We start from the raw sequence: 23,002 nt of genomic DNA on the forward strand, positions 1-23,002 counted from the left end.
GAGTAGTATTATAGTAGTTATATTTTTGTACATAGGAGCAGTATTATAGTAGTTATATTCTTGTACTTAGTAGTATTATAGTAGTTATATTCTTGTACATAGGAGGTAGTATTATAGTAGTTATATTCTTGTACATAGGAGGTAGTATTATAGTAGTTATATTTTTGTACATAGGAGCAGTATTATAGTAGTTATATTCTTGTACATAGGAGCAGTATTATAGTAGTTATATTCTTGTACATAGGAGCAGTATTATAGTAGTTATATTCTTGTACATAGGAGGTAGTATTATAGTAGTTATATTCTTGTACTTAGTAGTATTATAGTAGTTATATTCTTGTACATAGGAGGTAGTATTATAGTAGTTATATTCTTGTACATAGGAGGTAGTATTATAGTAGTTATATTTTTGTACATAGGAGCAGTATTATAGTAGTTATATTCTTGTATATAGGAGCAGTATTATAGTAGTTATATTCTTGTATATAGGAGCAGTATTATAGTAGTTATATTCTTGTACATAGGAGTAGTATTATAGTAGTTATATTCTTGTACATAGGAGTAGTATTATAGTAGTTATATTCTTGTACATAGGAGGTAGTATTATAGTAGTTATATTCTTGTACATAGGAGGTAGTATTATAGTAGTTATATTTTTGTACATAGGAGCAGTATTATAGTAGTTATATTCTTGTACATAGGAGGTAGTATTATAGTAGTTATATTCTTGTACATAGGAGGTAGTATTATAGTAGTTATATTTTTGTACATAGGAGCAGTATTATAGTAGTTATATTCTTGTACATGGGGCAGTATTATAGTAGTTATATTCTTGTACATAGGAGCAGTATTATAGTAGTTATATTCTTGTACATAGGAGGTAGTATTATAGTAGTTATATTCTTGTACATAGTAGATAGTACGTTGTCGTCTCTCGCCTCCATGCAGGTAATAGATGTGACCTGCGCTCTTCCTCCGGTTATTGCCGTAACCCCGGTGTCATTCTGGTATTATGTACCGTTCCTGGAAGCGATCTCTCAGCGCAGTCCTCAGTGTTTTCTTTCCTTTTTTCGCAGTGTCTCGTAACTTTACAGGGAAGAGCTCAGATCCGGATGAGACCGGGAGACTTTGTAGCGTTTCCAGGTCTAATTTATTTTCCGAAGTTTCATTAAATCGGCTTCACTATTTTTGGAAATAAATCGTCATGACGCTCTGAGAGTTTTGCCAGAATTAAGACCTTTTTTTGTGCGTTGATTCCGGAAAAACAGCTGCATGGAATTTGACAGAATTGGCAGTTTAATAGCTCAGAAAACTTTTCAACCTGTGTACCCGGAGCTTATGGCGGCTTTCAAAGGTCTCCGCTTCTGACACCTTATAAAACGAAATAAATGAACTTCCTGGCACGCTGACCGCTCTTGTATTTTTCTATCACTCGGTCACTAAATTTGTACCTTGGCACCGGCCCTCATCCTCTCCATTTGTCATTGCAAAAATATGGAAAATAATCCCTTGTAAATATAAATCCTGATGTCGAAAGATATGACTTTCAATTGCTTTTTAGTTCTGGGAAAGTTGGATGACGGGTTGTATAAACTCCATTACAGCTGATTCGGGTTTCAGCTTTCTCAGTATCCCGGAAGACAAAGGGAGACATCCATACTAAGCAGATTTACTTCTCAGGTTGCTTGGAAAGTTGGGTGTCTCCTATAAATGTTGCACTTTCAGCCAATGGGGATGGACTGTTGTGTATTATGCAGTCTCCCAGCAGTGATGGGGCATGATCAGGTAACGCTACAACCTGCTAGGTGCCACGTTAAAGGGGATTTTATGCAATCTAGGTATTGCTGAGCTATTCTTAGTATAGGTCATAGATCTGTGATTGGCGGAGAGATGACTTCCAGGATCTCTGATGAATCGCAGATTGTTTCCTGTTAAACCCTTTTTAGGGCTAGTTCACACGAAGCGCAGGATGGCGTATTTTGATCCTGATTTTGACTACTCCGCTCTGGAGTAGGCCCAAATAAATAGGCCTGGTCCGGAGGGTGCTGCTGCGAGGCGGATGCCGGGACCGAAACAGCCACGGAATCCGCCTGAAGAAAGGGCAGCTCGCTTCTTTTTCATGAGCGGGAACATGCTGCTCACGGGAAAAAGTAATTTACCGGTCTACAGTGTTGGCCAAAAGTATTGGCCCCCCTGCAATTCTGTCAGATAATACTTGTGTTCTTCCAGATAATGATTACAAGCACAAACTCTTTGGTAATATCTTCATTTATTTTGCTTGCAATGAAAAAACACAAAAGAGAATGAAAAAAAAAAAGTCCAATCATTGATCATTTTACACAAAACTCCAAAAATGGGCCGGACAGAAGTATTGGCGCCCTCAGCCTAATACTTGGTCGCACAACCTTTAGACACAATAACTGCGCACAACCGCGTCTGGTAACCTGCAATGAGTTTCTTACAAGGCTCTGCTGGAATCTTAGACCATTCTTCTTTGGCAAACTGCTCCAGGTCCCCCCTGAGATGTGACGGGGCCTTCTCCAAACTGCCATCAAGAGATCTCTCCTCCCCCACAGGTGTTCTATGGGATTCAGGGCTGGACTCATTGCTGCCACTTTACAAGTCTCCAGGGCTTTCTCTCACCACCATTTTCTAGCGCTGACCTGAAGTGTGTTTTGGGTCATTGTCCTGCTGGAAGACCCCTGACCTCTGAGTGAGACCCAGCTTTCTCACACTTTGCCCTACATTATGCTGCACAATGTGTTGGTCATCTTCAGACTTCATAATGCCATGCACACGGTCAAGCAGTCCAGTGCCAGAGGCAGCAAAGCAACCCCAAAACATCAGGGAACCTCCGCCATGTCTGACTGTAGGGGGCGTGTTCTTTTCTTTGAAGGCCTCTTTTTTCCCTGTAAACTCTATGTTGATGCCTTTTTCTACTTTTGTCTCATCTGACCAGAGAACATTCTTCCAGAACGGTTTTGGCTTTCTCAGGTAAGTTTTGGCAAACTCCACCTTGGCTTTTTTATGTCTCTGGGTAAGAAGTGGGGTCTTCCTGGGTCTCCTACCATACAGTCCCTTCTCATTCAGACGCTGACTGATAGTATGGGGTGACACTGTTGTACCCTCGGACTGCAGGGCAGCTTGAACTTTTTTGGGTGTTAGTCGAGGTTCTTCATCCACCATCCGCACAATCTTGCGTTGAAATCTCTCGTCAATTTTTCTTTTCCGTCCACATCTAGGGAGGTTAGCCACAGTGCCATGGGCTTTACACTTCTTGATGACGCTGCGCACGGTAGACACAGGAACATTCAGGTCTTTGGAGATGGACTTGTAGTCTTGAGATTGCTCATGCTTCCTCACAATTTTGCTTCTCAAGTCCTCAGACAGTTCTTTGGTCTTCTTTCTTTTCTCCATGCTCAATGTGGTTCACACAAGGACACAGGACAGAGGTTGAGTCAACTTTAATCCATTTCAACTGGCTGCAAGTGTGATTTAGTTATTGCCACCACCTGTTAGGTGCCTCAGGTAAGTAACAGGTGCTGTTAATTACAGAAATTAGAGAAGCATCACATGATTTTTCAAACAGTGGAATTATATCTAATTTGGCTTTTTGACAATTCTTTTTGTGGTTTTCCATTGAAGACAAATTAAATGAAGATAATAATACCAAAGAATTTGTGACTGCAATCATTTTCTGGAAGAACATGAGTATTATCTGACAGAATTGCAGGGGTGCCAATCCTTTTGGCCAACACTGTACATAGACCTCTATTGTGAGGGGGCGGATTTTGACATGGATCCAGTGCCAAAATCAGTCTCCTCTTGCCCCGTGTGAACGAGCCCTAAAGGGGTTGTGCAGGAATCAAAAACATGGCTGCCTTGTTCTTCTCAGGAAGTGATATCATGGCATGGCAAGCTCCATTCCATTAAAATGAATGGGACTGAGCTGCATCTTGGCCATGTGATCAGCAGACAAAATATAACTTCAAGATAAGAAAGAAAGCAGACATGTTTTCCAAGTCCTGAACAACCCCTTTATTGACCTATGGAAAGTATAGTCGTCGGGTATCTCTGCTGGGGTAGCTGTCAGTACAGTAATGGCCGTCAGTTGGTTCATACCCAGCTTTCCTAGAAACTGATATATGTTTGAATTACTGTATATTATCTGCTGGACAGGAGAGAACTGCTCATGGTCCTGTGTATGTCAAATCTTTCACTTTGGGGATGAATTGAGCGTCGGTCTCTTTATTAGGTTACTGTCTCTTTAAACGCTGATCTCACAGCATTGTGCTGTACAGTAGGTCTCCAAAAGGCATTGTGCAATAATCCCCTGTAGGGGGCAGCACCACATGTAATTCCCACGGCTCCTTGTTTATGTCCCCCCCCCCCATAAATAACATAATTATATTTGTGTTTGCAGATCAGCGGACTCCCACAAACCGCACGGAGCCGTCTATGTTTACAATGATCTAGCTCTGCCATTTGGTGACATCCTCCCTTTTATTGTTTCTCATAAGTCACAATTATTTGCCTCCTCCGCTTTCCTTGTTTTAGGACCTCAGTCTTGAGCAGCTGCCACTTGCTGTCACTTTGCCTGTATTAGTAGAATTGCTCGTTCTTGTACAGCATTGGCTGGAGCCTGTCCTTGGATGTGCGGGGTCGGCCCTGTGGGCTCTCACTGCATTCGTGGCCTTGTGATGTTGTAGCCGGATTTACCCCTCAGTATCTTCTCCATTGGTTCTCTTCACCTTCTACAAAAGTAAGCATGGTCCAAAGTGGTTGCATGCAAGAACTTGTAGGTTCTCACAGGTACTAGATGGACCTCCTTGTGTCCTAAATGGGTAGATAGAAAGAACTCATTTAGGGTTTCTCCTTAGGGGATGGGTTCACCATGGGGTTCTTTATTGCAGGCAAACAGTATTGTAAGTGCTGTAACGCCAGGCGCATGTCCATAGATTGATGTATCACCCTGTGACTCCTTCATTAATGTACGCCAATGACGTTGTACAGCGGCCTGCAACAAATGGAACCTATTGGGTTGCAATATTGTCACAATGCGACCCCCCCATTCACTTCCATGCGTTTCAGTGAGCTTGTCAGTCTGTGTATTTTATTGTAAGCATTCCAGCTATCTGAGGATCGGACCACGAGCTTTGGTTCATAGCCGTCAGGCTCAGTCATGTGCTGGATTGCCGCAAAAGGTATGGGTGCGATTTACACAGTTGCACATGTTCACATGGAGCTTCTATACTGCGAGTTTTCAGCCATAAAGTTATACTGCATAAAAAATGCCCTTAATATGTAACCTGTTAATCCAGACAGTCTGATCTCTTTGGACCCCCTAGGTATCCCTGATGCCCCCTCCTCCTGCACCATTACATATGTTGTGGTACATTGTGAAGAGCGGTTATGGCCTCTAGATTTACCCTCCACTATATATTAGGCAGTGTTGTTTACCGAGGCGCCCACACACATACCCAAAGCCCCCCCCCCTCCTCCCCATATGCAGAACGTTCCCCTCCTGCGTTCCCAAATGGTTAACAGAGCGCAGCCAGCAGGCCCGGCACACTTCCCTTCCACAGGAAGCACTCGGAGGTGAGATGAAACTTATTAAATGGAAAAATAGCGCTTGGCACGGAGTGGGCAGTTTTGTGCCTGCATGCCAATGTGCTGCAGTATTGTACTCCGAGGCGAAAGAATATTTTTTCCATTTCCTAGAACACTAAAAGCCATTTTATGTTTCTTTTTCTTCTGGCCCGCAGTGAGCTGACACGAGAACGGCTGGCTGCGGGCTCAGCGGACCCCCTCGCCATGCCCCGGAGTGTTAAACCCAGCATCTGCCAGCGAGATGGTGTGATACCTTGTAAGAAAAATATATTAGTCTCCAACACCAAGCAGCGCCTGAACGCAGCGCCACTAAAACCATTAATATATGTAAAATATTTGCATTGTACCTTCCAGACCACCGGCCCATAGTCACCACCCTGCGGACGCTCCTTTACCCAATTGCTTTTCGACTTTGGTTTAGTTTTGTCACATCAAGCCACATACTCTATTCACTACCAGAGCTGCACTCACAAAAACCTCATGGCTTCCATCTGCTTGTCAGTACAGCGGTCGTTGTAGCTTTTACACCAGGCGCTTTATAACCAACAACACGTTCTCCAACTGAGCAGCTCCTGTCATTATGAATACAGCTCTAGATGTGACTGGAGTAGATGTAACTGAGAATTGGTATAAGTCTTGTTTCTCAGCATCGTAGTTTGGCTTAAACAGTAAATCACAAACCATTTGTGCCCATTTTTATAGGTCTGTGTTCATAGAATTCATAAATTCTGTTTTCTGTTGGCCACCACTAGGGGGAGCTCCCTGCACACAGATTCATACAAGTGTCATTGAACACAATCATATATCTAGAAGCAGTAAGTAAGCTCCCCCTAGTGGTATTTGCAGGTAGTTCTAAGCCTGTGTGAAGGAAAGCAGATTGCAGGGGATCTGGAGCCTGGACTGTTATCCCCTCGATAGATAGATAGATAGATAGATAGATAGATAGATAGATAGATAGATAGATAGGAGATAGATGGATAGATATGAGATGGATGGATGGATAGATAGATAGATAGGAGAGAGATAGAGAGATGGATAGATGGATATGAGATGGATAGATGGATATGAGATGGATAGATAGATAGGAGATAGATAGATGGATATGAGATAGATAGATAGGAGATAGATAGATGGATGAATCCAGACCTTTATGTAAGGGAGTTGTCCACAATCTGCAGGCAGAGAGCGGTGATGGTGCACGGTGTCCGGACGCTGCGGTACGATAGGCTCAGCCCGTTCCCATGTGAATGGACGCGCTGTTCCCCTTAGTCTTCCTCATACAATAACTCTCATAATGTTCATGTCCGGGCAGAGATCTGTGGACGGATTCCAAGGAAATATTTTCCTGATAATGAGAAATAAAAATTGGATAAATCCTTCCTCGCCTCGCCCAGGCATTTTCCTGGCACGCTCTATTCACTGATAGTGAGGTGTTAATCTGGGCCTGATACATCCACATTCCCTGCCTCGCTCTCCACCAAAAAATAAGGGGTGGAGGATCGATAGACTAACAGTCCCCCAGTGACTCTCTTTTATCACTCAGCTTTTCTAGATTCCTCAACGGCACATTTTGTGTGGTCTCATCCCTGAGCAGCAGTCCAGCATGGTGCTCCCTCCTTCCCTTCAGCCCTATAGGCCCAGCGTTGTACTCCGCTCCTGTCTTTGGCAGTTCCATAGAGTTAATGGAGTGGCAGTGCACATGCTCATTGCACCCAGGGAAATTTGGGACCCATTTACTAATAATTAGGAGGTTCCCATTAGTTCCCCCACTGAGGGTAATAGCCCTATAACATATATCCATAAGTATCCATGTGCAAATATTTTACCCATCACGGCTCATGGAAAGCTGGGTAGAAATCCGAGAACTGAAATATTAGACTGGATATTTTTAGGGTGGAGGGTTCTTGAGTACAGGTTTGGCACTTCTTGTTTGCGTCTAACACCTGCGTGTGTTATGAAAAGGAAGAAAAATTTTACATCCCCCCCCCCCTTCCTTGATTGAGTGTTGGCGCCCCCTGTAATAAATCTCAGAATCCAGCCAGTGCCTCAGCATATACTGAACAAGCCAATAAAGTTATTTAATTATGTGAAAAATCTGCTGTCAGCGATGGGCTCCACGTAATTATATAGGTGCGGACCCTGGACCTGCAGCCTCCCCTCACCCTCCTGTATGTCATCTATAGACTGTGCAGACCCTGGACCTGCAGCTTCCCCTCACCCTCCTGTATGTCACCTATAGAAGGTGCTGACCCTGGACCTGAAGCCTCACCCTCCTGTATGTCACCTATAGACTGTGCAGCCTCCCCTCACCCTCCTGTATGTCACCAATAGACTGTTCTGACCATAGACCTGTAGCCTCCCCTCACCGTCCTGTATGTCACCTATAGACTATGCTGACCCAGGACCTGCAGCCTCCCCTCACCCTCCTGTATGTCACCTATAGACTGTGCTGACCCTAGACCTGCAGCCTCCCCTCACCCTCCTGTATGTCACCTATAGACTGTGCTGACCCTAGACCTGCAGTCTCCTCTTTCCATCCTGTATGTCACCTATAGAAGGTGCAGACCCTGGACCTGCAGCCTCACCCTCCTGTATGTCACCTATAGACTGTGCAGCCTCCTCTCACCGTCCTGGATGTCACCTATAGACTGTGCTGACTGTAGACCAGCAGCCTCCCTTCACCCTCCTGTATGTCACCTATAGACTGTGCTGACCCTAGACCTGCAGCCTCCCCTCACCCTCCTGTATGTCACCTATAGACTGTGCTGACCCTAGACCTGCAGCCTCCCCTCACCCTCCTGTATGTCACATATAGACTGCTGACCCTAGACCTGCAGTCTCCTCTTTCCATCCTGTATGTCACCTATAGAAGGTGCAGACCCTGGACCTGCAGCCTCCCCTCACTCTCTTGTATGTCATCTATAGACTGTGCAGCCTTCTCTCACCGTCCTGGATGTCATCTATAGACTGTGCTGACTGTAGACCAGCAGCCTCCCTTCACCCTGCTGTATGTCACCTATAGAAGGTGCTGACCCTGGACCTGCAGCCTCCTCCCACCCCACCCCCCCATATGTCACCTATAGACTGTGCAGACCCTGGACCTGCAGCCTCCTCTCGCCATCCTGTATGCATATCTCCCAACTTTCTAGCTCCACCCATGTCTAACTTGACTCCACCCATTCCCATCCATTTTTCTTTGTGCTCCCCACACAGTATAATGCTCCTGCAGTCACCATAATATTATAAGCCCCCACATTATAATGTTCTCAAATTGATCCCACAGTGTTGTCTCTGTCCTGGTGCTCTCACAGTTTAATGTTCCCCTTCAGCTACCCCCAATTTAATGCCCCTTCCAGTTGCCCCCAGTTTATTGTGCTTCATCTGTCTCCACAGTGTAATGCCCCTCTACCTGCCTCCAGAGTTTAATGCCCCTCTTCATATACCCCCAATGTTTAATGTCCTCCTGTGTATTGCCCCCCTCCATCTGCCAACATTTAACATAAAAAAAACACTAATACTCCCCTCTCCTCGCTCCCCTGCTGCGCGTCTGTTGTCCGGAGTGTTCATGGAGTAGGAGAAGCGAGGTTAGTGACATCATCACATTGCGCCTACAGCTCCCGGGGCCGGAGCACATAGCGGGCACATTGGTGAGGGGGGGCTGTCCGCTCTGCTCCTGCTTCACCACTGCGTTCCAACTCATATCTGTCCTCTCCGGACGCAGATGAGTAGAATCCAGGACATATCTCCTGCTGACCGGGATCGGGGGACAGTACCCGAAATCTGGACCTGTCCTGCTAATTCTGGGACGGTTGGGAGGTCTGTGTGTATCCTCTATAGACTGTTGTAACCATGACCCTGTCCTCCCTCCTGTATATCACCTATAGCCGCTGCTGACCCTGGACCCTAAGCCCTCCCCTCCACATTTCATGTCGTTGTAATATCTCCAAAATAAGTAAAAAATCTTGGATATTTGGCAGCCGAGCTCAGAGTTCTAACAAAGTGGTTTTTCCCTGAAACATTTATTTTTTGTTCTTTGAAATTGCCATTACTTTGTGTTCTGCCAAAGTGTCTGCTCCGCTCTGTAATGAAACGCCTGATAAGGGCCCTGGCTCCGCAGCGCACCTTCCCTTAAAGGGGCCATGCTAGGACTTATGGCATTGCTCAGCCTGATCCTCCTGCTTCATAAATAGAAACCAACAGGGCTGATATCTGTGCCAGTAAGGTTCTATGTGAATAAGAAGTGACAGGGGTTTCTCCCCCATATTTAGGATCTCTGCTTCTTGTTAGTGAATGGGAACCCAAGGCTGAAATCCATTGTGATGTAAGAAAACTGCCGTGTGTGAATATCCCTTTGCAATGTATTTCGGTGCAAGCAGTATCGGTCAGGATCGTATTCCTGAGTAGTGAGCGGCCTCTTTGGCAGTGAAGGGGTAAAGTGCGTTGCGCCCTTGGATCTGGTACGCACCATCCACTCCTCTCCTTGCGGTTGTAGCCGGCGGCTGTCACTCTCCTGGGGTAATGAAGAAAGTGTGTATGCAGCTTTCACGCTGTGTAATACTTTCTTGACTCAGATTAAACCCTGTTCCCGACAAGCGCTGGGCGTCTCCAGTGCGGGATTCTGGGAGCTTGGCACTGCCTGTGTTTTCCTTCGCTTGCCCTGCACCTCTCACAAAAAAAATACTTTAAAAAAAAAAATAAAAAATTCCACCCATCACGAGATATTTGTGCAGATAACATCAGAATGTGGAGCCGGCTCTCCGCCCTTTACCTGTTTACAGCCGGCGCTCCGGATCCACGTCCTGGCCCTAGACTTCACTCCTGAGGATCCTTAAAGCGCCCCCTTATCCAGCAAGCATGATCTGTTGAATGGGACCAGAAAGCGGGCAGAGAAAGGAGGAATTTAGTGGTTTTCTATACCGTCCGATAATCCTTTGTGCACCCCTTTTGGAACACACATGCTCAGTAGAGCCAAGTGTGCATGTCTGTGGAGTCACGGACAACTATCTAAAGTCCGTCTCGTGACATTTGACCACATGACTTGCAGAATTAAAGGAGTTTTCTGATACTAAGAACAGCGCCATAGATTGTATGATGGCTGTGCTTGGTATTGCAGCTCACCCCTGAGCTGCAGCATGACCATGTGACCGATGGATTTAATGTCACTGCCCTAAGAGGAAGTGACCCCAATATCAGAGTCCAGAATACCATCCGTTGGACATCAGAAGGGTCCCGGGGATTAATTGCAGCGTTTGGAAGAACCTCAGTCTCTACAAAGAAAACCTATACTTTTTATAGCCGCTCAGCCCGTTCACTTGAATGGGACTGAGCTACAAACCATGACAAATGAACATGATACCTTATAGCCTGTGCTGCTTGACAGTGGGGGTCCCGTATATCCTAAAGGATAGGTCATCCATTGATAAGCCTTGAAAAAAACCCCCTTTTTTTGGCACTTTTATAGATTCCTCCCTGGCGGTTCTGCAGGAGTTGACGGTGAGGCACGAAATACGCAACTGTCTAATCTGTGATGGTCGATAGGAAAGTAAATCTGCTGTAAAGCTGGGACCCATGTTGTAAATAAAAAAAAAAAAATAATAATAATAATTTTTGCTGCATTTTTTTAGCCCCCACATGTCCGACTTCATGTTTCCCTGCGGACAGGCAGAAGACGCACACGGACGGTCACCTCTGCAAACCCATTCAAATTAATGGGTTTGAAAACTGACCGCTGGGTTTCTGTCTCCTGTCCAGTTTCGCGGGGAAGAAGATGGAAACTCGCAGAGCGGAGACCGGGCGCAGGCGTGAACCCGCCCTGTTTTTGTGGTTTAATCGGCCTCAAAATCCGCCTAGCTTTCCAATTCATTTCAACAGGATTTCCATGCTGGAATGCGCCTGACAGAGAAAAATCTGATTTCTATTGAAATTCTGCCTTAAAAATCCGGCTGCGTAGTGTGAACTTACCCCAAGTCCATTCCATATTGAATGAATTCTGTTTTCTCACTTAGGGGGGCGCTCTCCGTTGTGTGCACCCAGCAGCCTCCACGTCACACTGCAGTCATTCACTGAAGTTTTTTTTTGGGGGGGGAGGGGGTGTATTTTATTTTATTTTATTTTTTCATCTGCCAGGTTTGTACAACACATGTTGTTTGATGCTTTGAGTTCTCGTCTTATCCCATAAAATCCAGATGCTGCCGCTGTAGCCCGGAGCCTGCTGACTACCACGTATGTTCCAGTCGGATCTGCACTTTCTCAGCCATTAATCTTATTCTCTAGACTCACGTGTTCATATCTGCAGATCTCCGAGCCCATCGCAGGTTGAGCCAAGCGACCTCGATGTGTTTGGCCCAGAAAGGCCTTTTACGACGCTGAGGCCCTCGCTGTTGTCACAGAATATTCCGTGGATGCGTTCCAGGTGTTACGACTGGAGCCGGCCCGAGCCCAGCATTTGTTTACCATTGTTTTCCCGGACTGGCTTGAGATCTGTGTATATGAGAGCGAAAATGGGATTACCGGATTGTCCTAATCATTATTAAATCTCTCTTAAAGCTGCGCACTGCCCTGAGGGGAGCTATGAAAAGGCCCATAGCGTGCACTTGGCGGAACGTAATCACTTGTTATAGGGGCTTGTACTGGCAATCGCCGCCAGTATCTGGGAAAGAAGGAAAAAATAATAATAATGTACAGTCATTGCTCTAGCTAAATTCATATCTGTTCTTTAAAGGGATCCTATCATTGGATTCCTTTTTTTTTTCTGACTAACACGTAGGAATAGCGTTAAGAAAGGCTATTCTTCTCCGTGCCGCCGTTCCGTAGATATCCTGGTTTTCGCCGGTATGCAAATGAGTTATCTTGCAGCACTGGGGGCGCTGCCAAGCGCTCAAACAGCACTGGGAACATCCCCTGCAACATCTGCAAGAGAAATCTCCATCTTTTTCTGGAACGCCTCGCCCCCTTTGCCGCCTTCTGTTCTGGTTTTCAATCTCCTAGGCCTCAGTCAGAGCCAACTGTGCATGCTTGGGCCACAAGAAAATGGCCGCTTACACCATAAGCGGCCATTTTCTTCTTACTGAGTAAGCGGCCATTTTCTTGTGGCCTGGGCATACACAGTCGGCTCTGCCCAAGGCCTAGGAGATTGAAACCCAGGACGGAAGACTACACAGGGATAGGGTGTTCCAGAAGAAGATGGAGGTGACGTTGGAGAGAGTTCTCTGGCAGCATTGGGGACGCCCCCAGTGCTGTCTGAGCGCTGAGGACCGCCCCCAGTGCTGCGAGAGAACTCGTTTGTATACTGAAGACCAGGATTTCTACGGATCGGCGGCACGGAGAAGACATCTAAAGGTAGGATAAGAATAGCCTTTCTTAAGGCTATTTCTCTGTGTTAGTCAGAAAAAAAGGGTATCCAATGATAGGATCCCTTTAAGGCTGGGGACTCATGTTGCGAGAATGCTTCATTTTGTGTTTAACAGTACCTGCAGAGTGGATATGAGTCAGGCAAATCCCATCCAAACATTGCAGAAATATATCCGCATGGGAAATGCTGCGATTTCCAAAACCTCCCATTTTCATTTCTGCAGCTTTCACCCTTTGCAGTCCATATGTTAAGATCTGTAACATTTGCAGAATTTGAGGTTAATTTTTAGAAAAACAGTCATGAACCAGGAAGCTCAGGATGGAATCGGCATGCAGAGATGGCCGGGTGCAGATGAGCGGCCCCGCTTTGTAGTCTCTGACCGCGGCCAGACCCCTTGTATTTTGTTGGCAGGAGGATCTCTGTTGTTCTGGTTGCTGTGTACTCATTTTTTTAGCAAGTTTCACAATATTCCCCCTGCGTTGTTTAAAGGTGCGGCGTGTACAGAGGGGGCTGACGGAGGGAGCAAGCTGTTCACATAGTTTATCTAATTCTCTGCAGGAATGGGGCTGCCAGTGTTTGAAGTTCAGGATCAGCCCCAGGACTGATGTGGACAAGGCTGCGTGTTTAATCCTTTCCATGCAGGGGGTGATGGAGACCCTCAGCGACGGCCCTGACCACGTCCATCCAGCTCAACACAGTTCAAAGGATTTCATTTCTTCCTTATTAACCTCAGTAAGACCCCGAATGTGGGCCCTGGTCAGCAAACAAGAAATGGAAGTGCCCTATATCGCCTGTAGGGAGCGGTGGGGTCATGAAACGGAAGGTTACGTGTCGCCCATGACCCTTCATGTGCTTAAAGGGCAATTCCTTAAGGTTTTGCCCTTGATTAAAATTAATGATTTTTTTCTCTCTCTATTGCATTAAAACTACACACTTGCCAGTCAGCACTCTGGGAAAGCTGGATATTGGCACTGTTGGGCTATAGAAACTATTAGTTGGACTATAAACCCTTGCACTGTCTGTCTATAGTAAAGGCAATGGTTAACCTGTTGGATAATGTGTTTGTCCATTTCCCGCATTCGCTCTGTGTGGCCTTACGTTTACCCCGCTGCGCTCTGGCTCTTGTGTTTCTCTGTCTCTCGCCGCAGTCCCTGCTGAAACCGTCATGTATTTGTGAGCCCTGGCGAGCTGGCAGACTATCTCCTTCTTGGAAGTGCTTGTACGAGTATTTCTGAAGTGTTCGCTGCAAAGTCAAATAAACAATCCCTGGTAATACTGGCAGGTCCGACTGTGCAGAACATCCTGCATGGCAGCTGCGTGTAATAGGACCAGATGAGATGGCCAAATAATGGTCAGTGAGCTCTTAGTGCAAGATGTATACAGAGGTCCCGTCACTCTGTACATATATTACTGATCCTGAGTTACATCCTGTATTATACTCCAGAGCTGCGCTCACTATTCTGCTGGTACAGTCACTGTGTACATACATTACTTATCCTGTACTGATCCTGAGTTACATCCTGTATTATACTCCAGAGCTGCACTCACTATTCTGCTGGTACAGTCACTGTGTACATACATTACATTACTTATCCTGTATTATACTCCAGAGCTGCGCTCACTATTCTGCTGGTACAGTCACTGTGTACATACATTACATTACTTATCCTGTACTGATCCTGAGTTACATCCTGTATTATACTCCAGAGCTGCACTCACTATTCTGCTGGTACAGTCACTGTATACATACATTACATTACTGATCCTGAGTTACATCCTGTATTATACTCCAGAGCTGCGCTCACTATTCTGCTGGTGCAGTCACTGTGTACATACATTACATTACTTATCCTGTATTATACTCCAGAGCTGCGCTCTAGGCACCATTATTATATGGGGTTATTATCTGCTCATTTATCTCTCTGACCTCGGCCTAGTAGTCAGTGACAGGGCGGGGGTTGCTGTATAAGATATAATCCCTTGCAGTCATGCAGCTGTGCTCGGTTTGCAGGCTGAGACTTGTGGTTCCCCCACAGCTGAGAAAACACTGGTTATCTTCTCCGCACAGCAGATGGCTGAAGCCATTGTGCACGTGTTCTCCTCCACCGCTCATTAGGCTTATGCCCCGTGGTTTATCTGGCCCCCATAGCCCCCACCTCCCCGCCCGTCTTCATTCCCCATCCCGCACACGTGTCTTGGGTTTTTGGATCCCCAAACCCAGTTTTTTGTTTCCCCCATAAAACCGGCCTGCAGCCCTCACTCCCAAACGTGGAATGCACTGCGGCTTATTAGGACGTCCCGGGGGCTGCTGGTTGTTTTTTTTTTTCGGAAGGGACTTTGCTTGTTGCTAGAAACCAAGTGCGGATATTTCTGGAGCTCGTGTCAAGTTGCACATAAGCAAAGACATGATAGGACGGGCAGATAGCAGCAACACCCTAGAAACAGGAAAGTATGAGACACTATTACTCTTTATTTGGCAAATGGGGTCGGTCTGAACGCCAGATCCGTTTATTGCGAGGAGCAGATCTTTTATAGAAATATAGTTTATGGCTCTGGCGCCGAAGTTCAGAGGATCGGTGCGGGTCTGGGCTGCAGGTGATCCAGGAGAGGGCTGATGGGGATGGGTCCAGGGGTCATGAGTTAAAGGGTCACCCTGCATATAGAGCGTGAAGAGGTCATTCATCTAGAAGACTCCAAAGATCCCTTTAAGACTTTGTGCAGATAGGGAATGAGTGTCTAATGGGTAGAGGCCCCACTGCGGGCCCGGCCCCCAATGATGAGTCCAAGGTTCTCCAATAGTAGTAGTCACGCATACCCCTTTGCCCATCCATTTAACCTCTATGGTGCTGATGGGGGAAGCCGAACACGTTGACTAAAGATCATTGCACCTTTAAAATGGGGAAACGTGGACCCCATTCTAGTGATTAGTGGGACCACCAGCATTGTGGGTAGTAGGTGATAAGTCATTTTGGGACAGCCCCTTAAAGGATTGCTATATTTAGAAATGCACGACTTTTCCTTTAAGAAAATACTGCCACACCCGTCCATAGGTTGCGTATAGTAGTGCGGCTCAACCTCATTCACTTCTGTGGGGCTAGGCTACCCATGGACAATGGTCTTTCCTCTCTGAACCCGGGTTGTCCTAAATTAGAAAGACGTGACTTCTTCCTTGCAGAAACAGCGCCACTTTTGGGCATGGGTTGTGTCTGGTATTACAGCTTAGCTGCAATGGCCTGAATAGGGTTGAGCTGCAGGTTCAAACACAACCTATATTTGAAGCCTAAAAAAATAAAATGCCATTCAGGGTCTGTGAAAAGTTGTGTGACACCCCCCCCCAGGCACTGTCATGGCTTCCATCAGCCGCCGTCATGCGGCAATCTTGTTTCCAGTGGCTGCAAGTCCTTGCACGTATCCATACCGGAGATTGATGGGCTGTGGGATTGATCTGGCGGACTTCTCGTGCGAGGGGTTTAGACTTTAACAGCTTGAAATGAGGCGTCGCCCCCCCCCCCCCCCCCACGTCCACCATATGCAAGCGATGAAATTCCATCCAACCCCCATCACATCGAGCCTTAATCTCGTTGGCAAAAGGGCTCTTGGCATGTGGCTGGTTAATGGCGAGAAGTAAATGAGGCCGCGCCGGGGCTGTTTTTTCAATTAGGCGTTTGAAGCGGTCACAGAGAAGGTGTAAATGCCGCTCCTCCTCGTGCCCCCCGCCCCTCGCTGCCTGCAGGCCCTCTCTGGAAAATCTCTCTCCTGTTAGGCCTCTCGCTGCTTCACTTTTATTATAAGATAAGCCTTTCATGTTTTATTGTTATGAGTGTAGGGCTGTCCTGGAGGTGCCACTTCTTAGTGGAAACAGCTGCCGCCCCATCAGGTGCCAGCGCCGCCCCCCCACCTTATGGCTGCCGCTTAACCCTTCACTCCCCCGTGACCAAGGGTCAGCAACCTTCATGGCTCCCGACTGCTGGAACTAAAACTCCCAGCATGTGCTGTTCACTCCTATGGGACTTCTAGGAACGGCCAAGCGGGGGCGCCTGCTGGGAGTTGTAGTTCGTCGGTTCCACCGCATCTTAAGCATGGCTTTCTTTATTCCTCCCATGGTTAAGGAGGGTGAGCGTTTCGCCTCAGGATCCTACATAAAATGATACCTTATACTCCAGTCACACCCAAGGCTGCAGCAGCAATCGTGTCTGGCCAATCATCTTCCCTATTGGCTAGCGGCTCTCTTTCATCTCACAATGCTCGCTCTTTGCCAGGAAAGTAACAGATTTTTGGATGCAGCTCTGGTGGTGAGAGGAGTCTATAATATGATATAACTCAGTATAAGGAATGCAATGGATATAGAGTATAGTCCTATTCTATATTAGTAGAGGATTAGATACCTGTAGCTCAGCACTCTTACTTTGACAGTGGAGATAAATTGGGCAATGTATTGCCAACACCATTCACATCAGCTGCTGGCAACTTGTTTCTTCATGGTTCACTGCAGGGCGATGCCCTGAATTCTGCCATACACTGTACAATAAGACCACGTATACCGTACAATAACACCACATATTGTACGGTATATGTGGTCTTATTGTACGGTATATGTGGTCTTATTGTACAGTATAAGACCACATATATTGTACAATAAGACCACATATACTGTACAATAAGATCACATATACCGTACGAGACCACATATACCGTACAATAAGACCACATATACTGTAAAATAACACCACATATACCGTACAAGACCACATATACCGTACAATAAGACCACATATACTGTAAAATAACACCACATATACCGTACAATAAGACCACATATACTGTAAAATAACACCACATATACCGTACCACGAGACCACATATACCGTACAATGAGACCACATAAGTGAGGGTGAATGAAACCTGTGCTTAAAATGCAGAGTTAGAGTTATACACAGGGACATACTGTACATTTTTAGATTTTTGTTTTTCGGTGTTTTTGCCTAGGTCTGGGTTGAAGTCTTTGGGAAACTTTTTTTTTTTTTTTTTTTTCATTTTATTTATGCCAAATCTGTGTTTCGTGTCCGTCTGACGGCTGAATATGTTCCTGCCTCTTTTCTGACTCCTCTGCAGATTTTTGATCCCATTGTTTACTAGAGAACACGTCCTACACATAAGCTGAAATCTAGTGATAGTTATAGCTGGACATTGTGACCGGGTCATTGGGTGTCGTGTACGGCGGACACCTCCGTGTATAGATCTGAGTAGTCTTCTGTATGGACATGGGTGTGGGCTTTTGGCTTCTTATTCTGACATCTCCCATTTTCTCTCCCACAGGTGCCGGACTTGGATTGGGGGTTGTATTTTCCGTCATCTTCTTTAAAAGTAAGTACTTGCCGTAGTTCTACCGTTTATCCATTAAAGGGGTTAGGCCACAAAATAGTTTCCCCTCTCTCCATAGACTAGAGGGTACATTACTGATTGGTGCGGGTATCCTGAATATGGGGTATTCTGCTCTCTGGAGCATTGGAGACCACAGAGTGCTGTATTATAGCGCACCCATTGTAATAAATGAAGCGGGGAGTAAACCGCCTCCCGTTCTCAGTAGTCTGATCCCCACCGATTAGCAATTTATCCTCTATCCAGAACTTATGTATCGATATGTCACTAATATGTGACGCCAGAGACCGCCACTGATCAGCTGTTTGAAGAGGTGTGGTCTCTTCCCTGTGCTGACGATGTCACATTCATTGGTCACTTGATACAACAGCAGCCCTCACAATATCACACACAGCCCTCACAATATGTACGACACGTGCTTGGTGTTCAATGCAGAGGCCGCAGCGCTCACACAAATGCTCCAGCCTCTTCAACCAGCTGATCTGTTGGTGTTCCAAGTGTCAGACACACATTGATGACCTATTCCGTAGTTGGGTAGTGCAATGGTTGTACCTATGTACTTACAACGGGGGTGTTCTCCACAACGTAGCATCTGCCCACTTTACAGGACACTGCAATCTGTACCCAAACTAATGTCACCAATATCTCTGTGACTGGGGCAAGAAATGGAAATATTATCCATGAGTGGAAGATTCAGCAGAGCGTACTAACGGGCCTTGAGCACATGACAATGAATGACCGTGTAGGTGTGACCATGACTCTATTTAGTTATAGCCAAGTACCCTACAAGTGACAAGAGCAGTGGCTGTACGTGCTCACTACCACTTCATTCACACAAGTTAATTTCCATGATCCCAGTGATCAGACACTTATGGATAGGGGATAAGTTAGTGAGAAAACCCCTTTAAACTCTTGCCGCCAGGAGCCACCACTAGAGGGAGCATAGTCTTGGACTGCCTACTTTGTCACTGCTGAGCTCTATATATTTAGTATGGTGCTTATGATCTCCCCCTAGTGGTGGCAAAATATTATCATTTAACTAAGATTTAGAGTGGAGTCAGACTGGCTTTGTGGACAGCCGGGTGCCATTCGTTGTCCTCCACGTAGGATATAGAAAGACCAGGAGTGAGTGAACTCTGGTGGTGGTAGTGAGGTTATATCAGAAGTCTGCCCCCATTATATACCTGGACAATGACATAATAACTTCTTGAGGCCACACACAGGCAGCCATGACAGCTGCTTCACTTCCATAACCTCCTGCCACTATCCGCGCCCGCCGGACGCAGCCGCCTCAAAGAGAAACCCCCGACTGTCACTTAACATCAACAGCCCGCACCCCGCTGCAGGAACAGGACCTGCCGAAACTATAAACTTGTACAATCCAGCTGCACACCGGTGTGAGTTCACCACCAGAAATTTAACCAGTGATATGCCTAGTCCGGGGCCTGCAGCAGCAGAACATGACACAAAGTCTGAGCCTGTCCTGTCCCATCAGGCCCTGCACCAAGCATAAGTTTTCCAGAATCGTTCCTTTGTGTTCGAATTGAATTTTCTTTATTTTACACATAAATGTGACTCAGAAATTTCTATTCATTGATGGAGGGGAACGCTCTTTGATATTCTGCAATGAAACAGCCTCTAGATGAGCAGATCAGTGACTCACGGTCGTATATTCTCCACTGCTGGAACTTTCCATCAAAACGCTTATTAAATCAACGTATTTGTGGGAACAGCTGGTGGTTGGAAGGGGTTAATGATCTACACGTGACTCCAAGTAACCCATAAACCCTTCTCTTTCCAGGAAAGACGTGGCCCATCGTCTTCTCCTCCGGGATCGGCTTAGGAATGGCTTATTCTAACTGCCAGAACGACTTCCAGTCTCCGTACCTTGTCCATGGCAAGTTTGTCAAAGTGAGTAAGGGGCAATAGTGCAACTACCTGAACCGTCCTCTGCACATGTTCACATTGAGCAATCACTTTAATGGACCCCCCGACCCTTTAACCTAATAGAAGGGGAGTATATTAAGCCCTGCGTGCATTAAAAAACTGCACAATCGGCACTGTACTCACTGCACCATAGGAACAAACTTGACCCTTGTTGCACTGATTGTTACATTTTTGCAGCACTGCAGCGAGCTGAGACTGGGTCACATGACCACTCCGCTTTACTCAGTGTACAAGCATCAGGAGTAGAGTGGAGTCAGTCACATGATTCAGAACTAGAGAGTAAAGACTTCCAGTTCCCCGAAGAGCCGAAAAAGTGAGAATCGGCACAACGGGGCCGTTGTCATATGGTGCAGTGAGTATACTGCCCAAAATTTTATTTACCCACATATCCTCTTTAAAGTGTCACTTGCATCCAGACTGGGACAGACTGTGGAGGAATTTATTAAAGGATATTCCTATTTTAGGATACGTTCACATAGTGGAATTTGCAACAAATTTTGTACAGAATGTGCAACAGATTCCGCTCCAAATCTGCCTTCCATTGAAAACCTGGAAAAAAAAAGGCGTCCTGCTCGATCTTGTCGTGGATTGCACAGCTCGAGACTAAAGCCGCAACGTGATATCGATGCCCTTCATCAGAATTTGTCTTCATTTTCCACTGTGTGAACCTAGCCATAGACTTTCCTGCTCAGATGACTACCTGCTTTTTTAGTTGCCTGAAGTAGTCTTACATAGGCGTTCCAAAAATAGTCGCACAACCAGGGTCAGCTGTTACTGTAACTCCGAGTGGCCAGGACTTACTACAGCTAATGTCTGGGTGAGATGGGAATACCCCTTTAAGACTAGCAGGTCCTATGACAGTCTTGTGAGAAGTGTAAGATATGTAGCACGTCTCCGGTCATCTACAGTTATTTACCCCTTAAGTGCTCTCATGGTGTCTATCCTAATGATATGTGTATGATAGACACCATGATAGCACTTAAGGGTTAATGTCCGTTGCCCTCATTCATCATAGGATGCGATAAATGGACAGCAAATGAGTGATGCAGCCAGAAAGTGTTTTTCTACCTTCAACTCCATATAAAAAAAAACAAACCTGATGCAAGCTTTCTTCCGCCATGTTTTTTTTTTTTTTTTTTTTAATTTTGCTTTTCATTCAATAGGAATAGACAGAAAGGGCTCCATTTATTACTCTACTACTGATGTCCGTTGCTCTCATCCTATAATGGATGACGACAACAGAGCCCAATGTGTGCAAACATACCCACTTTTGTTTGAGAAAAGCAGCTTGCCAAAAATTTGGATTAAAAAAAAAAATAAAAAAAATATGCACAAATGAGGCATGTGCCACCATTGTGCTGGTGCAGAACCCGTTTTTTTGGGGTTTTTTTTCGTTTGTTTTTTTAAACTAATTTTAGAGCCCTGCATCCACATCATGCTTTTTGCACCCATTTGACAGGTGGCAAAAAAAAAACCTACATTGAGATGAACATAAAGAATTTTTTGTTTATTTTTTATTGGATGCAATATCATAGTCACTCCATTTGTATCCATCAAAATAACCCAATCTAGTGGGTGTGTTTTTTTTTGTGTTTTTACATTGATTTCTATGAATGGTAATGGAGAACCATGATGTGACTGAGCCCTGACTTGCATTTCTGTCAGTGGACTCGCTTTTCTGTACACAGTTATTGCCCCGGCCTCGAAGATCGAGCACAGCTTTTTTGTTTCTTGTAGACTTTAGTAAGGTTCCAGCAGGACCTCCATCAGAATGTGCAGGGTCCCGGAACAGTTAAATCCCTAATTACCTCCAAATGTGTTGTGGTGGTTAATGGCGCAAGGACCGCTAACTGCCTAATTATTTAATAGCTGCTGGGGAACAGTGTGGAAACTATTAGAGAGCTATTGGAGCAGTTATTCATAGCAAAGGAGCCTGGGAAGCTGCAGCCCGTCCCTCCCGCCGGCTTAAAGGGACCACCGCAGAATCGGCCAGGGCGCAGGAGCAGAATTAGATCAGGAGCTTTGGCAGTCGCTTAAATACCAATTCCTCAGTGACCTGTGTATGGCCGGCTTCACACTAGGTCTTCTGTTTCGGCTGGATGTGTGCTCGGCCCCTTTAAATCCCGCTCACTCCACATGTGGTCTTGTTGCAGGATCAGTGAGCTTGTGCGGCCATTCCTCAGCTGGACATCTGGATCTCGGCACCATGTACAAGAGCCCCCCGGCCGAGGCTTTCTCCGGGTTTATCTCAAGCTTGAAGTTTTCATTTGTTTTATATTTTCTGTCACAACAACGAGGGTAATAAAGATACAAATCTAGAAATACATTTGTGTCCGTGTCTGAATATTGTCTAAGTGAAGGATCCCTTAAAGGAAAAGTCCAGGTAAATATGGAAGCGTTTATCCCTTAGTCTCTGTGTTACAGTATGGTTTCTGCAGCTCTTTATATCTCCTACTATATGGGGGTAGATGCTGTGTGTCGTTCCCTCCACCACCACCACCACCAATACATTTGGATATTCGGTAGGGTGCACTTGGTCTATCTGCGGTTTCCTTTTGGGCATTCCTTCCCTCGGTCCAGATTTCTTCTTCCGCACCTTGCCTGATGAAGGTTTCATGACCCCCAAGGGAAGATGTCAATCCCACAGGCCTTATGGGAAGGGTCTCTGAATGGTAATTACTAAACCACCCCCTAAATGTTTCCACATTCACTTGT

At 45.8% G+C, this 23,002-nt stretch overlaps 1 protein-coding gene across 1 annotated transcript in view; it reads left to right on the top strand.

Annotated features, from left to right (window-relative positions):
* The window catches only part of MICOS10 (mitochondrial contact site and cristae organizing system subunit 10), a 40,108-nt gene extending 17,497 nt beyond the window's left edge, over nt 1-22,611 (top strand). The window contains exons 2-4 of the mRNA XM_075278840.1: nt 18,278-18,325; nt 20,142-20,251; nt 22,441-22,611. Coding sequence (XP_075134941.1) covers nt 18,278-18,325; nt 20,142-20,251; nt 22,441-22,449 — 167 coding nt within the window. The 3' untranslated portion in view covers nt 22,450-22,611. The remainder of the gene's footprint in view (nt 1-18,277; nt 18,326-20,141; nt 20,252-22,440) is intronic.
* The last annotated feature ends 391 nt before the right edge of the window (nt 22,612-23,002 follow it).

Source organism: Leptodactylus fuscus, chromosome 6 (genome assembly GCF_031893055.1).
Source record: "Leptodactylus fuscus isolate aLepFus1 chromosome 6, aLepFus1.hap2, whole genome shotgun sequence".
Classification (NCBI taxonomy): domain Eukaryota; kingdom Metazoa; phylum Chordata; class Amphibia; order Anura; family Leptodactylidae; genus Leptodactylus; species Leptodactylus fuscus.